The sequence below is a fragment of the Nelumbo lutea genome, chromosome 7, assembly GCF_056320005.1.
Source record: "Nelumbo lutea isolate HS-2025 chromosome 7, American lotus-T2T, whole genome shotgun sequence".
Taxonomy (NCBI): Eukaryota; Viridiplantae; Streptophyta; class Magnoliopsida; order Proteales; family Nelumbonaceae; genus Nelumbo; species Nelumbo lutea.
The window spans coordinates 12,387,281-12,405,474 of NC_142690.1; the positions used below are offsets into that span (position 1 = coordinate 12,387,281).

The window sequence follows — 18,194 nt, forward strand, 5'->3', positions numbered from 1 at the left end:
TGGAGAAAGTGGGGGAGGTAGTTTAGGATAAATTTTAGGAGAAGAGATTATTTAGGTTATTGGGAAAGTGCATGTCATTGGCTGTTTCAAAAATGACATGGAATAAAAAAATAAAAAATTCAAAAAAAAGGAGAAAATTTTGTTGACCGCTTAGTTTCTATATATATATATATGTATGTATGTATCTCTGTATATAATATTAAAGTTATTTTTAGTTCACTTTGGTGTTTTTTTTTTTTTTTTTTTTGAAAATCACTTTGTGTTGTTTGTCAAGTCTTTTATGAAGATCTTCCAATAGCTTAGGTGGCCAAAAGATGTGATGAGCTTTTGTGGGTATTTTCTTTAAAGATCTATATCATTTGGTAAGTATGCTTATCTACCATGGTCTACAAAGTTGTTACATGAAATACTTTAGATGTAGAAAGATTAAAAAAAAAAACCTGATTTTAAGCTTCTAGATATTTGACCATTTTGGACTTTTATGAGCTTTTTGGGGCAGAGGTCTATTTGGCTTCTTATTTTTCATTGTCAAATGGAGAAAGATCAAATTTTGGTCTTCCAAGCTTTAAAAAGCCCAAAAGACCACATGAAAAGACTTGCCAAATGTCCCAGAGCTTTGAGGTCTAAAAAGACAAGAAGTTCCATTTGAAAATTCCAAAATTTTGGCCATTTTAGACTTTCATGAGCTTTTTAGGGCATAGGCCTTTATGACTTCCCTTTTTCCATTGCTGAAGAAAGTCCAAAATTTTAGTCTTACAAGCTTTGAAAAGCCCAAACAACCACATGAAAAGACTTGTAAAATGCCTCCTTTATTAACTATATTATATTCTGATCAATAAAATGCCCAATCAAACCCGATTTGATTCGAATTTGACATAAATGAGATGGGAAATCTACTATACCGAATAGAAATGGTATAGCCTTGGGGTGTAAGAGAGCCAAGCCTACTCACGAGCAACTTGGGCTCGACTAACTAAGAACGGACCATTTTGATTTTGATTTCAAAGAATTTCGATTCCGGTTCGGACTACGAATCAAACGGACCCTTTGTAGTAATTTATTTATAATCAACTCAAGTCAAGCTGTTCCAGTCGCTCACAAGATTTATATTAAAACGGATTCGGTTACGACTGTGTCCAAGTTCTGCTAGACCCGTTTACATCCCCTACAGATGCCGAGCAATACCGCTTGATTGTCAGATTGTCAGATTGTCAGATTTTGGTGTGTTAGGTCCCTCTGTCAATTTGGCAAAGCAAGATAAGAGCTATCACGTGGAATTCGCCGAACCTAGACAGAGACAGCGACCAGCAAAACAACGCCAACCACCAACTTCTAACTTTTCAGTGTTCCACCCGGCATTCCAAATGAGAATTCCAAATGAAGTCCAAATGCCCACTAAATTCACTCCAAATGAAATTCAAATCCAAGTCCAGCCAATCAGGTGGCAGTAATAGATCGACTATTTTAAACCACAACATGAGATATGCCACTCCACGTGGCATATGGAATTACCATTATTTCTACCCAATCTCTTCTGCCCACTTCTGCCACGTGGCACTGCCTTCAACTCGATCCACACCCCCTCTCTCACAACTCTAAGCTTCTCTGGAAACCTCTGTTAACAGTTCTACCGTGCAAATCGAAAAAAAAAACCTACTGCGTTCTGTGTTCCTGCGCCTGTTCATGTTTTTATTTGTGAATTCTGTGTCCAAATTCGGCCGTTTTAGTTTCTGGATCGAGAAGAAGAAGATTGGTTTCTGTTAATATCTGTGGGTTCGGCGATGTTCGAGTCGGATTGCGAAGGTGCTGTGGTACTGGATTTTGGCAAAGAGATTTGGTACGTCTTCTTCAGAAATGTTTGAGTGGAACGAGGAAGAGGTAATTCTACTACCTTCCTTTATTTTTTCATTTATTTCCTTTTGAATTTTAGATGAACAAGAAACAGAACAACACAGAGAACCAAAAAAAGAAAAAATGAACACAAAAACCACTACAGAAAAATATAGATGAAATTACTAAAGTAGTTTTGAGTTAGCTCCATTTTGGTTTCCATTTTCCTTTTTTTTAATGTTCTTGATATTTTAGATCTTATTATCGTCGCAGTCGTCGTTGTTGTTGTTGATTTATGTTAATCTCTGGGGCATTTCTTTGTTGAATTTTGGGGCGACCAAATATCTGGGTGTTTTGTTATTGACGGGTGATCGTGAATTTGCTATTGGTAATGAAAATATCAGACACAAGTGGTAATGTTTCAAGGGATCTTGTGTTTTTTTGTGGTTGCCAAAACATGACAAACTGTCTAATGGGAAACCAAAGTGGACAAACTGAAGAGGAAAACAAGAAAGGTGATATGGACGCGTTTATTGGGAAGAAATATCGCCGCCGACAGAAGCAGTGATTTGGTGTTCTCATCGGATTCTAGCTAGTACAGTCCATCTTATCTTATCTGTTTTCTATAAGGATTAGTAGGAAGTCTGATCTATCTTAGGGAGTCTTATCTATCTTAAGTAGGGAGTCTTATCTATCTTATCTGTAAGTGGTATAGATTAGCAGGGGGTCTTCCTATAAGGAGGACTCTTATCTCTTGTAATCTCCTATTTAAGGAGCTGAGAATATTGAATAAAATCATCGAAAATTTCAGTCAAGAAAGAGCAAGGAGAGTTGATGATCTCTTGAACAAATCATCATTAAGGCACCAAGATAGGTTCCTCAAGAAAAGGGAGGAACAAGGGAAAACAAGAGGTTTTCCCGTGGACCGACCCATGACGAGATCCTATTCGTGGGCCCTTAACAATTTGGTATCAGAGCCAAACGTCATGGGCGATCTGGAGCAATTGACGTCCAGGGTCCACGAACAGGAGCACAGGCTCGTGGAGAACAACACGGAGGTACTCAAGATCAAGGACGATGTCCGAGAGTTATGACGCTTGATGGAGTTGTATTTCTCTAACAAGGAAAGGAATCCGGAACCACAAACAGCCGCCGACCAGACTTGACGGAGTTATTCGACGAACAACAGGTCGTCGCACCGGTAGCCGCGGTCGTTCCCAAGTACAGCAGACTAGAGTTCCCTACTTACAACGGCACCGGAGACCCTTTGGGGTGGCTTTACCGATGTGAACAATTTTTTCGCAACCAGCGGACGAAGGACAGAGACAAGGTTAGCCTAGCTGCATTCCACTTGACGGAAGAGGCGCAACTCTGGTTCTATCGATTGGAACAGGAGGAACCCGGGCTTAGTTGGACCCAATTCAAATCTTACTGCCTCCTCAGTGCCCAACCTTTCTACCTTGTTTGTTTCATATGATTTACTTCCTAGACGTGACAAAATCACCCTAGCCGATGGTTCTCTTGCCTCTATCTCTAGCAAGGGAACCATCAAGGCTACAGATTCCTTGTTCCTACCTTCTGCTCTTCATGTACCTAGACTAAATACAAACTTGTTATCTATAAGTAGTCTAACTAAGTCATTAAACTGTTGTGTAACCTTCTTCCCTTCCTATTGTGTTTTTCAGGATATGGAGTCTCAGAAGGTGATTGGGAGTGACCATGAGGCGAATGGAATATACCTGATTGATACTCCCGGACAGTGCCCTGAACAACCTGGAAAAGCTGCTTTTGGGTCTATATCTACAGAGTCTATCAGTCGAGTCATGTTATGTCATTTTCATTTGGGTCATCTTTCTTTTTCTGCATTGAGTCATTTATTCCCTGAACTGTTTAAGGGAATTAGTTTTTCCAGTCTTCATTGTGAGTCTTGTGAGCTGTCAAAGCATTGTAGAAACAGTTATCCCTTAAGTAATAAAAGATCTTCTTCTCCTTTTAATATTGTGCACTCTGATGTGTGGGGGGCTTACCACTTACCCTCTATGGGTGGCTACAAATATTTTTTCTTGTTCATTGATGACTTTTCTTGGTTTACTTGGATATTCTTGATGAAATCCCGTGATGAAGTTCCCAGACTTGTGAGGCAATTCCATGAATTTGTCCTAACCTAGTTTGATACCAGGATTAAAATTTTCAGATCTGACAATGCAAAAGAATATTTTGAGAAGAACTCGTCCTGCTATCTCTCTGACTTAGGGGTTATTCATCAAAGCTCCTATGTTAGGACCCTAGAACAGAATGGAGTTGCTGAAAGAAAAAAATAGACATATTGTTGAAGTTGCAAGAAGTATCTTGTTTGCCTCACATGTTCCTACAAAGTTTTGAGGTGATGCTGTTCTCACTGCTACCTACCTTATATGCCATCTAGGGTTTTTGGGTTTAAGTCTCCTTTCAGTCTCGTTCATCCGGACAAGGAGTTTTTTTCTATTCCTCTTCGTGTCCTTGATTGCACCTGTTATGTACATATTCCTAGTGTCCAAAGACATAAATTTGAACCAAAAGCCCACAAGTGTATCTTCCTTGGTTATTCCCCCACACAGAAGGGTTATTGTTGCTTTGGTCCAAAAACTATTACTCGATATGTCACAATGGATGTCACCTTTGATGAGCTTTCTTCCTTTTATGGTTCCTCTATGGAGGGACATTGTCCAAAGGGGGAGGATCAAGGGAGGATCAATCATTCCACTCTTTCTGTCCAAGTGTTCCTCCCCCTTTACCTCCTCGTCCTCTCTTTAATCCCAGGATATATCAAAGGCAAAGATATAGAAATGAGCAGGTTGTTTCCCCTACAACACATGAGCCTCATGCACTTCCAGTTACAGATGAGACAACAGGTATTGTTTCAGCCCCTTTGGAGCCATCCTTCCCAAACCTTGATATCCCCATTGTTATTAGGAAAGGAAAAAGGAAGCGTATTGCACATTGCATTTCCAAACACCTTCTTATAGTTTGCTTTCTCCTTCATATTGTGCCTACCTTTCTTCTGTTGCCTCTAACTCAATTCTCAGGTCTGTGTCAGAAGCTCTTAATATTCCAGAATGGAGGGATGCTATGAGATTCGAAATTGATGCCCTGCACAAGAATGACACTTGGGAAGTGGTTGATTTGCTTGAAGGGAAGCATCCAGTTGGCTGTAAGTGGGTCTTTACTATCAAATATCATGCTGATGGCACCATTGAGAGGTACAAGGCTAAGATGGTTGCAAAATGTTATACACAGACATATGAGATTGATTATCTGGAGACCTTTGCCCCTGTTGCCAAGATGACTTATGTGAGAGTTCTTCTATCTTTGGGTGCTCACTCTAACTGGCCACTTTATCGATTGGATGTAAAGAATGCATTTCTGAATGGAGAATTACATGAGGAGGTTTATATGTCTCTTCCTCCAGGGATGTATGAAACAGATATGAAAGGAAAGGTATGCAAGCTGAAGAGATCTCTTTATGGACTAAAACAGTCCCCTAGAGCATGGTTTGAGAGGTTTAGGACTGCCCTTGTTAACTTTGGCTATGTACAGACACAGTCTGATCATACTCTCTTTATGAAGAGGAGAGGGTTCCTAGCAGTTTACTTGATTGTGAATGTTGATGATATTGTTGTGACTGATAATGATGTTTCAGGAATTAATGATCTCAAATCTTTCCTTCATATAGAGTTTGAGATCAAAGATCTGGGGTAATTGAGATACTTCCTTGGAATAGAAGTTGCTAGATCCAAAGATGGGATTCTTATCTCTCAGAGGAAATATGTTATTGATTTGCTCTCTGAAACAGGGAAGATGGGTGCTAGACCAGTTGCTACTTCTATTGATATGAGTCATAAACTCTTTGCTTCAGATGGAATATTGTTAGAAGACAAAGGAGTCTTCTAGATTCCTTGGAAAAATTCTTTATCTATGCATGGCTCGGTCAGACATTGCATATGCTATCAGTTGCATCAGCCAATTCATGCATGCTCCCCGGGATACTCATATGGCAGCAGCAAAGTGAATCCTGTGTTATTTGAAGGGCTCCCTTGGAAAGGGAATTCTGTTTGCCAAGCATGGCCATATGAAACTTGAAGCCTATACTGATGCTGACTGGGCTGGAAACATTGATGACAGAAGATCTACTTCTGGGTACTGCAGCTTGGTGGCTGGTAATATCGTCTCTTGGAGAAGCAAGAAACAATCTGTTGTTGCTCGATCTTCAGTAGAAGCAGAATACAGAGTCATGGCACATGGAGTTTATGAACTATTGTGGTTAAAATCATTGATGGAGGAATTGGTGATGGAGCATGATAAGCCAATGATGTTATACTGTGATAATCAGGCCGCCATCAACATTGCTCACAACCCAGTACAACATGACAAAACTAAACATATTGAAGTTGACAGACACTTCATTTGAGAAAGAGTGGCTTTTGGTGAAGTATGTCTACCTTTCATCACCTCTGAAGGACAGTTAGCAGATTTTCTCACCAAGGGCATTCCCAAGGCTAAGCTTCAGCATGATACTGGCAAGCTTGGCATGATTGACATCTATGCTCAGCTTGAGGGGGAGTGTAGAGAAGATGGGCCGAATGGCCCATAGGCTGTTTATCCTTTCTTATCTTTTATGTTCTTTGTTGTAATGGGCCTTATTCTGGGCCTATTCTTTTTATGTTATGTTCTTTTAATTTCTTGCCCAACTAAGGGCCTCTTTGTAAATTGTTAAAGTTTAACTTAATAAAATAGTGTTAGGGGTGTAAGAGTGGAGATTAAGGTTCGAAACTCTCTTACTCTGAACCCTTATTGCCGCCATCTTCTTCTTCATCTTCTCTTCCTTAGAAGAATGATTTCTATTATTTTATTTTGATTTCTGCATCTGTTCTAAACAGTCCTTTATTCTCAAAAGACTGTTTTTCTTCCAAGTCTTCCAAGAACAACAAGGGCTTCCTCCAGAGAGAGTTCAGGACCATTGGATTCCCATCGTACCGGGCGCAGCACTGAAAAATGTCCGGCCCTACTGGTACCCATACTATCAGTGCCAAGAAATGAGCGCTTAGTGCAAGACCTCCTACAAAAGGGCTTCATACAACCCAGTAACAACCCGTATTCTTCCCCAGTTATACTAGTGAAAAAGAACAGTTCATGGCAGTTTTGCGTGGATTACCGGGCATTGAATTCCATTACAGTTAAGGACCGGTTCCCCATTCCCTTGATTGATGAGATGTTAGACGAATTGCGGAAGGCCCGGGTTTTCTCAAAACTGGATCTCAGGTCAGGGTATCATCAGATCCGAGTCCACAGTGGTGATGTGCATAAAAAGGCTTTTAGGACTCACGATGGCCATTACGAGTTCTTAGTCATGCCATTCCGTTTGTCCAACGCACCATCAACCTTCCAATCACTCATGAATGTCATTTTCAGGCCCTATCTCCGTAAGTTCATTTTAGTATTTTTTGATGACATTCTTATCTATAGCTCTGATTGAGAGCAACATCTCCTACATTTGTCGTTAACCCTGGATGTGCTAAGGCAAAATCAGCTTTTGGCCAAGCTCTCCAAATGTGTCTTTTTGGGCAGGGGAGAGTGCATTATCTTGGTCATGTGGCGGAGGAAGGGGAGGTGAAGCCTGATCCTGAGAAGGTAGCTAGTATAAAACATTGGGCCCGGCCCACTTCAGTTAGACAGCTGCGGGCCTTCCTAGGCCTAACCGGGTACTACAGAAGATATATCAGGAACTATGGGCTGATGGCAGCACCACTGACCCAACTTCTCTGGAAGGAAGCCTTCTACTGGACGTCGGAGGCACAACAAGCCTTCAACTCCTTGAAGACAGCAGTTTCCACTCCGCCTACATTGGTCCTACCAGATTTTGAGCAGCCTTTCGTGGTGGAATGCGACACATCTGGCGCCGACATTGGAGTTGTTTTGATGCGAGAGGGTAAACCCCTGGCTTAATTCAGCAAAGTTCTCTCCCCTCGCGCCAAGGCCCAATGCACCTATGTTAAGGAGCTAATGGCTGTCGTCCTATCAGTCCTTAAATGGTGCCACTACCTTCTTGGATGATGCTTCATCATCAGAACTGATCAACAGAGCCTCAAATATCTGCTGGAACAGCATCTCCTTATGGAAGAACAACAAAAATGGGTGTCTAGGTTGCTGGGGTTTGATTATTTGATAGAATACAAAGCTAGAGCTTCTAATCGGGTAGCAGATGCCCTGTCAAGGCAAAATGAGTTACAGTTGATGGCGGAATCTAGACTCGTCTACCTGCTACTGGAGGTTCTTAAGCAGGAGATATTGAACAATGAAGATCTGGGGGCTATCAAAAGGAAGTGGGCCGAGGATCCAGCCAAAATGTCGGGCTACACTGTGAGAGACTCCCTCTTGTACTATAAAGGAAGACTGGTTCTACCCTCATCATCTCCTCACATAACGGAGCTTCTACAGCTGTTCCATTCCTCCGTTGAAGGCGACCATTCAGGGGTACTAGGGACCTATCGTCGCATTGCAGCACACTACTACTGGAGGGGAATTAGGAGGGTGGCCAGCTGCCCAACCTGTCAGTAGCAGAAATTTGATACTCAACAACCAGCTGGGCTCCTTCAACCCCTCAAAATACCAAACCAAGTCTGGGACGATGTCACCATGGATTTCATCACAGGTTTACTGCCCTCCCAAGGCAAGACAGTGATCATGGTGATAGTGGACAGACTTAGCAAATATGCCCACTTCTCAGCCTTGTCGCACCCATTCACAGCAGCACAGGTAGCAGATCTGTTCGTGAGAGACATCACAAAACCGCATGGAACACCAGCCTCCATCGCCTTTGACCAGGATCCTCTATTTATGGGAAGATTTTGTCAGGAGTACTTTAAAATCCAAGGAACACACCTGGCTCACTCCACGAGCTATCATCCCCAATCTAATGGGCAGACAGAGGTAGTTAACAGATGCATCAAGACCTACTTGAGGTGCTTCGCTGGGCAGAGACCAAAATAGTGGTTGAAATGGTTATCCTGGGCAGAGCTATGGTATAATTCCACCTTTCATGTGAATACCGGGATGACACCCTTCAAGGCCTTGTATGGGAGAGACCCCCCTGCCATACTCCCCTACGAGGCAGGCTCCACAACAGTAGCTACAGTAGATGAGTACCTCACCAGCCGAGATTTAATCTTGCAAGAGCTTAAGAACAATATGCAACGGGCCCAGCAGGTCATGAAGGGTACCTATGAAAGCAAACACCGCCCCTCGGAATTCCAGCATGATGACATGGTTTACTTGAAGCTTCAACCCTACCGACAGACCTCAGTAGCCAAGCGAGCATGGCAGAAATTGGCTCCCAAATATTATGGACCCTTCAAAGTCCTTGAAAGGGTTGGATCAGTTGCCTACAAGCTAGAACTACCACCGTCCTCCAAACTCCACCCTGTCTTTCATGTATCCCTACTCAAGAAGCAAGTGGGTCAAGAGCACAAAACTCAGACAACCCTTCCAGCTTTCACTGAGGAAGAAGTCATGATCATGGAGCCCCACAAGCTGATAGACTTCCGTTGGGTATGCAAAGGAAAGTACTACATAGAAGAGGCCCTAGTTGTGTGGAGCAACCTGCTGGAAGAAGAAGCCACCTGGGAGGAATACTCTCGATTGCAGCAGGAATTTCCCCAAGTCAACCTTGAGGACAAGGTCGGTCTCAAGGTGGGGGGATTTGATAGGCACACAACTAGGCCCATTACCACTAATTGGCCCAGCAGCATGATACCCATACAACCTTACCCTAAGACCTATGTGAGGGGACCACATCAGCTAGTTAGTTACAACTGAGAGCATATCCCATGTGATGTAAGGGGCTACAAGTAACAGAATCGCAATAAAGAAAATCACCTTTTTGAGCACCAAAAATCATTTTCTCTTCTCTTTCTTCTGTAGGAGGCCTGAGCTCCCTCGAAGAAGCTTCTGAGGTAGGCAGAACCCTACTATCTTCTCTGATTTGAACTGAGTTGACATGGTATCAGAGCAGGTTTTTTTAACCTGTTCTTGATTGAAATCTGTTTAGGCCTGTGAGATCGACCCATCTATTTCAACTTTGGATCTCTTAGGTTGTTGTATTGATCAACACAACTCTGTTGTTCTTTCTCTGGAAGATCGCCATCAGTAATAGGGTTTCTTCTCTTTCTCTCAATTGGCTACTTCAAACACTGTGAAACTTAAGATCTGAAGTTTCCCAGGTCAGATTTATATAGATCTTATAATTTATTTCTGGTTCAGATTACATTTGAAGGGTGTTTTTCCCTTCTTCTTGTTCGACACTCCAGGAAACTTACCTTTTTTGCACCGTTATCAGTTCGAAAACTGTGACTGTTTTTTTAATTGGATTTTGCTTCCTCCTTGTGCTGTGTGATTGGACACACATATTCCATCAAGTTTTGGTTTCTTGTGGACCTTTGGCTGCTCTACTTTCTTAGGTTTTTGTTTATTCATTGCTGAAATGGCCATGGAGAAAAGGGATATTCTACCAGTAAAGTTCAATGGGACAAACTATGCCTTCTGGAAATTCCATTTCCAGTTCTATGTTAAGGGAAATGGCCTATGGGGATTTGTGGATGGTTCCACATGTTAGAGTCGACAGTACAGGGGTATTTTGGTCTTTTGGTCTATCTAATTAGAAGTGAAAGGTCTGCTTTATTCAAGTTTAAGTTATGTGTCCCATCTCTTGTAAGGGACAATACTGTCTTTTGTAATTCAACTTATTCATTATAAATACAAAGTGGGTCGATTGGGAAGAGTGACTTTTTCTCTTCTGGCCGAACCCTTTTTCTCTTTCTCTTTCTCTTCTTCTTCTTCTTCTTGTTCTGGAACTGAATAGGATTAATCTACCTATTTTACATGGTATCAGAGCAATAAAAAACCAGTTGGTAGGATTAAATCTCATCGCCCTTCGTCTTTCTGGGATTGTTGCCGACCATATCATTTTTTTTAAATATTTCCTAGACAGATTGGAAGTTCGGTAAGGGGCCAAAAAAGGAGTAGTCGTTTTTTGTTCTTGGAGGTAAATATGCCTCCAGTTGCTGTGGTGGTGGTCATTGTGATGGTATACTAGAAACCCTCCATTCGATGGTACGAAGAGGGCTGGTTGTGGACAGGTGTGAACAGAAATCCTTATTCAGCTAGTAGTGGACTGTGGCTGCTTCCTTTTAGTCTGGATTTCATCTATGTAGTAGTATGAATTGATAGGTATGCATATGAGCCTCTTTTCCTTCTGTTTATACCTGGATATGTGAGTTGAAAGTAGGGTTTTCGAATTCTGAGTTCATGACAGCAGCAGTGTGGTTGTAATTATATTTTGTTGAGTAGTGTGTAGTGTGGTGCTGAATAGTAGAAGGTGACTACTTTGTTTATAATAGTGATTTCTTGGTGAAGTGAGGTGAACCGGTTAAGATGGAATCAACTGGAGATGGGAGTGATAATAAAACAGGTGTTATGATTTCTCCAGATTACTTAAATGTTCAAATGACATCTATTAGGTTGAATGGTGAGAACTATGTATTGTGGGCCAAATCTGTGGAGGTGTTTTTAAAAGCTACAAAACATGTGAGAAAGGGCAAACCCCTCTTTGATTCTCCAGGGTTTAATGATTGGGAACAGGAGGATGCACAGATTATGACATGGTTGTGGAATAGCATTGAACTTAAAATCAGTGTGAATTTTATGTTCCTAAATACAATTAAGGAAATTTGGGACCATGCTAAGAAACTTTATTTAGGCCAAGATAATACCACTAGAGTATATCATCTTTACCAAGAGTACTTCAATCTGAAGTAGGGTAACCAAAACTTGGAGGAATACTATGCAAGTATGAGGAATATTTGTAATGAGCTTAATGTATATCATATTTTGATACCAGATGTTCAGGTTCAGCAACAATAGTGAGAGCAACTTGATGTGACAAGGTTTCTAGTGGGTCTGAAGGCTGAATATGAACTTGTTAGAGCACAAATACTTGGGGGGTCTGTTCTCCCCTCTCTGGAGGAAGTGTTTGCCTGTCTTCGAAGGATATCTATTGATTCTACAGAGCCTTATTCTCTCTTAGACAGATCTAGCTTTGTGGTGACTAGAGGGGGAGGTTTTGGAAATAGTGATGGTGGAAGTGGTGGCTGTGGGTTTCCAGGAAACCGAGGTGGCCCTACGTTTAATCGTTCTGGTGGTCGCGGTGGAGGTCGAGAGTCAGGGGGAGGTCATGGCAGGGGAAGAAGTAATGGAACTAGAAAATGCACATACTGTGGATTAGAGAGGCACATTGTTAATTTCTGCTATGATTTACATGGTCCACCCAACACTTGGGCTAACCATGTTGTGACTAGTGGCAGTGGTACAGTTAGTGAAAATCAACAAACTGATCAGACTCCATCCACATCTACTGGTTCTTCTGGGAAAGAGATGGTGAGTGTACCACGTGAGGTATACGAGAAGTTCCTTCAAACATCCTCTCAGCAGAACACAACTACTCTTGCCCATTTAGGAATGGTTTGCTTGGCTTCCAAACCTTCACACTGGATCATTGACTCTAGAGCCTCGGATCATATGTCTGGGACTCCAAATGTGTTTTCTTCACTTTCTCAGTCTTCTACATCTCAAACAGTTATCCTTGCTAACTGATCTACCTCTCCCATTTGTGGTGTTGGTGATGTTGATCTTACCTCCTTATCTTTATCCTCTGTTTTATATGTCCCCAAGTTCCCTTTTAACCTTATGTTTGTTAGTAGATTAACCAAGTCACTTAATTGTTCTATAACCTTTTATCCCTCTTCTTGTGTGTTTCAGGATCTCAAGACGGGGATGAAGATTGGTGGAGGGCATGAGGCAGGTGGATTGTATTACCTTGATGGTGGTGGCCCGCCAGTAGCATTTCATTCATCTTTTACTCCTCTTAAATGGTACTGCATACTTGGTCATCCATTTCTCAAGTCATCTTCCATCATTGGATTGTGAGTCATATTAGCTTGGGAAACACCATGGAGTCTCTTTTAGCCCAATAGTGATAGTCGTGTCTTAAGTCATTTTTCTTTAGTTCATTCAGATGTTTGGGAAAATAAAGTGGTGTCATACAATGGTTGTAAGTATTTTGTAATTTTTGTTGATGACTTTTCAAGGATGACATGGCTTTATCTTATGAAAGATCGCGGTGAATTGTTCTCTATCTTTCAAAAATTGTATGCTGAAATACATACCCAATTTGGAATTCATATTAAAATTCTTCACTCTGATAATGCAAAAGAGTACACCTCAACACTATTTCAGCAATACTTAGAGCACCATGGGATAATTCATCAAACTTCTTGTTCCTACACCCCACAACAGAACGATGTGGCTGAACAGAAAAACCGACACTTACTTGAAACTGCTCGGTCCATTGTGCTTAATATGAATGTCCCAAAGTGTTTTTGGAGTGATGTTGTCCTAACATCATGTTTCCTCATCAACCGGATGCCCATGTCCATCCTTGGAAGTCAATCCCCTTTCTCAGTATTGTTTCCCACTCTGTCTCTGTTTCCTCTTACCTCGAGAGTCTTTGGATGTGTTTGTTTTGTTCAAAATTTGGGGCCTGGTTTAGACAAGTTAGATGCACGTGCTACTAAATGCATCTTCCTTGGATACTCCAGAACTCAAAAAGGGCATCAATGCTATAACCTTAACTCTCGTAAGTCATTTGTGTGTTCGGATGTCACTTTCTTTGAGTCAGTCCCATTTTTCTCGAGTACTAAGGTCCCTTCTCCTTCCCCCATGGTTCCACTTCCTATTCCAGACTTCCAGTTGAGGTCCCTCTTCCTGTGGTTCCTGTTCCGTTTGCGGATCCCCCTCCTATGGTTCCTGTTCTATCTCCTCCCTCTTCCGTGCAGGTTTTTACTGAGAGGCCACCAACTCGACAAGTGTATACTCACAGAAGAGCACTGGCCCCTCCTCCAGTTCAGTCCTCGTTGACAGATCCTGCAGTTGCACCTCCTCCTTCAAACCTTGATCTTCCTCTAATACCATGATTTCCTCCTACATAGGTACAGTATCCACTTGTGGATTTTCTATCATCCACAACACCTGCCTAGTCAGCATCTGTGTAGACTTCCACCTTCAGATGATTGTGTTTGTTGAATAGTAACCATGTTCCTAGATACTTTTTCAAATACCTAAGAATCCTCTCTGCTACCTTCATGTGTGGTCCTTTAAGGGAATGCATGAATTGGCTTAGGACCCCAACTGAGTAAGCATGTTAGGGCGTGCCGTGGACAAATAAAGCAATCTTCCTACTAATCGTTGAAACCGTTTCACATCTTTTAGTGGTTCACCATCACAATTTCCCAGTTTGTAGTCAACATCCATAGGGGTGTTGGCTGGTTTTGCACCTAATGAGAGGCTAGGAATTCCTTCAACTTTTGTATTTCTGTGCTCCAGTTTCCTGTAATGATGATATCATCTACGTACACTATTAATACAACCACTTGTTCTTGACATCTCTTCACAAAGAGAGTGTGACCAGACTGACATTGCTTGAACCCCACTTGTTGAACCGCCATATGAAATTTACTGAACCACGCTCGAGGTGATTGTTTTAGACCATTAGAGAGACTTTCTTAGTTTACACACCTTACTTTCACTTCCATCGGCACAAAAACTAGGGGGTTGAACCATGTACACCTCCTTCAGATCACCATTTAAAAAGGCATTCTTTATATCTAGTTGGTGCAATTTCTAGTCAAGGTTTGTAGCCAATGATAGAAGAACCCGTATTGAATTCATCTTAGCTACTGGAGCATATGTCTCATCATAGCCAACACTATAAACTTGGGTGTGCCCTTTAGCTACTAGCCTTGCTTTGTACCTTTCAATTGTCCCGTCTACCTTGTGTTTCACTATAAACACCCACTTACACCCCACCAGGACTTTCCCTATTGGAATATCGACCAAATCCCATGTTTAATTCTTATGGAGGGCATTGATCTCCTCCTTTATAGCATCTATCCATTCAGGGTATTTTAAAGCCTTTGCCACATTTCTGGGTATGGGAATAGTATCAATTGCAGATAGGAAGGCACGGTGAGAGGGGGAAATGTGGTCTTAGAACACATACTAGGTAATGGGGTGTTTGGTAGTGCATGACCTAACCCCCTTTCTATGAGCAATAGGAATGTCAATGTCATCCACAACCAAAATGGGGGCTATGGGATTGACAGGTGTTGGACTTACCTCCTGGGAATCAGACAGTGTTGGTTGCTTAGTGTTTGGTGGCTCCACATCTTTGCCACATTGCTGATATCTACCGCGTTTGACATTGGAAGACACGAAAAGGAGTGAGATCCAGAATAGAAGGAAGGGAGACTTGACGAACTTGGGCTTGCTTCTCCTCTTCCACATTACTCTCCCTCTGAGGAGAAGCAAGGAAGAATGATTTAGACTTAAAAAAAAAGAGACATCCATGGAGACAAAGAACTTATGACTAACGAGACCAAAGCATCGATAACCTTTTTGCGAGGAAGGATACCCCAGAAAGACACATGGAATAGACCGAGGATCCAACTTATCATGGGACGGGGACAAGTCATGGACAAAAGCACGATAACCAAACACCCTCATGAGAATGGAAAATAAAGGAGATTGAGGAAACAATAACTGATGAGTGGCCTTGTAGTTTAACTCTTTGGAGGGCTTGCGATTTATGACATAAGCAACAACAAGTACAACATCAACCCAAAATCGTTTGGGAACATTCTTATGTAACATCATCCCTCGGGCTACCTCAAGGAGGTGTCTGTTCTTTCTTTTTGCAACACCATTTTGTTGTGGTGTTCTTGCACATGAGCTTCTATGAATGGATCCATGGGAAGCAAATAACTCATTTAGCTCACCATAGAAATATTCCTTCGCATTGTCGGATTGAAAAATCTGAACTTTAACATGGAACTGTGTAAACATCATCCTTTGGAAATATCTTACGATCTTTGGGACTTCGTCGCTGCTACGCATGGGAAAAACCCATGTATAGTAGGAGAAATCATCAATCAATGTAATAAAGTACTTATACCCGCCCTCCAAAGTTATGGTAGTAGGCCCCCACACATCAGAATACACAATATGGAAAGGGAAACTTGATCTTTTATTACTTGAAGAAAATATTGTTCTACATTGCTTTCTCAACTGACACATTTGACAAAGGAAATCTAACACTGAACATGACTTAAATAAAAAAGGAAACAAAGACTTTATTATTTCAAAAGACACATGACCTAACTGATTATGCCACAAAAAAATTTGTCTGACTATGAGACGCTGGAGATGACACCGAGAAACCAGCCTTGTTGTCGAGAGTGTAGAGACCATCCACTAAGCTTCCTCTACCAATCGTCCTCCTAGAAGTTAGGTCTTGAAAAATACATGAATCAGGAAAAAAGGTTACACTGCAGTTTAATGAATTTGTGATACTACTAATAGAAAGAAGGTTGATAGGAAGCTGAGGGATATGCAAACATTATTCAGGTTAAGTCCTTGAGGAAGGGATATTGATCCTTGGCTTGCAATGGAGGAAAATGATCCATCTTCAAGTCTCACCTTATCCCTTCCTGACAAAAGGTTATAAGAACTGAATAGGTTTGGCTTACCGGTCATGTGATTAGAAGCCCCTGAGTCAATGATCCAAGGGGAATCAGTGGCTGTGGAGACATGGAAGGCAAAAGCTGCATTACCTGATGCAGACACAAATGAAGTAGAAGGGTTACCAGTAGTTGATCTGTCCATCTGGCGCAAGGCCCTACCATATGATTCCAAGTGACTATGGAAGGAGTTTATAATGTCTTCCTTGGGGTCAGAACCAATGAAGTTCTCTCAAGTAGTATTAGTTGGCACCCCAACAAATTGAGTTTCTTGGGTTACCACATTTGCTGCATTGTGTGTTGTATTAGTCTTCTTCTGACTCTATACCTTACCCTGTTCTTGGTTCTTTACAGCCCACTTTGGTCTCCCATGGAGCTTCCAACATGTGTCACGTGTATGTCTTGAACGACGGTAGTGGGTGCAGAACAACTTATCCTTATCATCAGCTTTCTTGGAATCATTTTTCTTTCCCATATTATTTCCACCCATTGCAGCTAATGCTACCTGTCACTCTCTCTCAGTTGTAATCATCACACTTCGCCTACTTTCCTCAGATTGAACAAGGGCATACACCTCTTGAACCAAAGGCAACTCTTTACTTCCTAAAATCTGAACCCTAAGGGGTTCATATATTGGGTTTAGACCCAACAAGAAGGCGAAAACCGCTGCTGAGAAACCATCTTCTTTTAGGCTCTAGCATCATCCTCTTGTTTCCATTCTATATCCTGATAATGGTCCAATTCCTTCCAAACTGAGGTAAGGGCTGAATAATAGGCTGGTAAGCTACGGTTTCCCTGTTTACAAGTTGAGGATTCAACTTGAACCTGGTAGATCTTAGCGTAGTGCTTTTGCTCAGAATAGGTGGTTTTGGCCTGTCCCCATATCTCATTTGCAGTATCTGCCCACATAAAGTTCTTTTTCACATCAGATTCCATGGCTGCAAGAAGCTAGGGCATCACCATACCGTTTTCACATCAGATTCCATGGCTGCAAGAGGCAGAATCATCATTCGCCATTTTCAAAGGCAGGTCTACAAGTCAAAAACAAAACTGCAGTTGCACAAGACCAGTCCTCACACCAGTACTACTTCTAACTGTCACAATTAGGGCAAAACTCCACACACTGCTTCTGAAAACATGTACACACTACTAAAGGGCTACTTGCAGCAAATAAGTCCAGAAACAGTCCAGAAAGAAGAAGTATACTGCTGTAATCTCTACACTTCACACACCAATTTAAACACAGCACATACCTGGACAAAGGGGATCACACACCCCTGTACAGCACCTGTACGAAGGTGCAAAAAACACAACTAGGCCTTCACAATATCAGCCAAAGGTAAAAAAGGAAGCTTCACAGCATCGGCCTCCTCCAACTATGGTTACCTTGGTGCTACGACCAAGGAAGAACCCAGAAGAAGCAACAAAAGGTATTTCTGATCAGTCCGATTAGATTCTTTTTTGTCTTCACAGTCCAAGAAATCTGGCGCCTGGGTTGAATGGATACTTCTCAGCGGAAAACACAACTCCTATTGCCCAGAGTTGTGCTCTGATACCAATAGCATGTTATCTTACAAGAAAAGAGGAAGAAGAGAGAGGAGAGAAGAAAGGAGAAGAGAAGAGGAAGAAAAAAATATGTGAGAGTCAAAAGAACAGTGCTGGTGACGCCCAGCATCTATTTTATCTTAATGTGTTATAACA

General features: G+C 41.8%; 1 protein-coding gene across 2 annotated transcripts in view; it reads left to right on the forward strand.

Moving 5' to 3' along the window:
- The first annotated feature begins 1,545 nt into the window (after positions 1 to 1,545).
- The window catches only part of LOC148845141 (agglutinin-like protein), an 88,874-nt gene continuing 72,225 nt past the window's right edge, over positions 1,546 to 18,194 (forward strand). For both annotated transcript variants that reach the window (XR_016102075.1, XM_088953944.1), the window contains exon 1: positions 1,546 to 1,878. Coding sequence is in view for 1 of the 2 variants with exons in the window: in XM_088953944.1 (XP_088810070.1) it covers positions 1,855 to 1,878 (24 nt within the window). In the remaining variant the exon portion in view is untranslated. The remainder of the gene's footprint in view (positions 1,879 to 18,194) is intronic.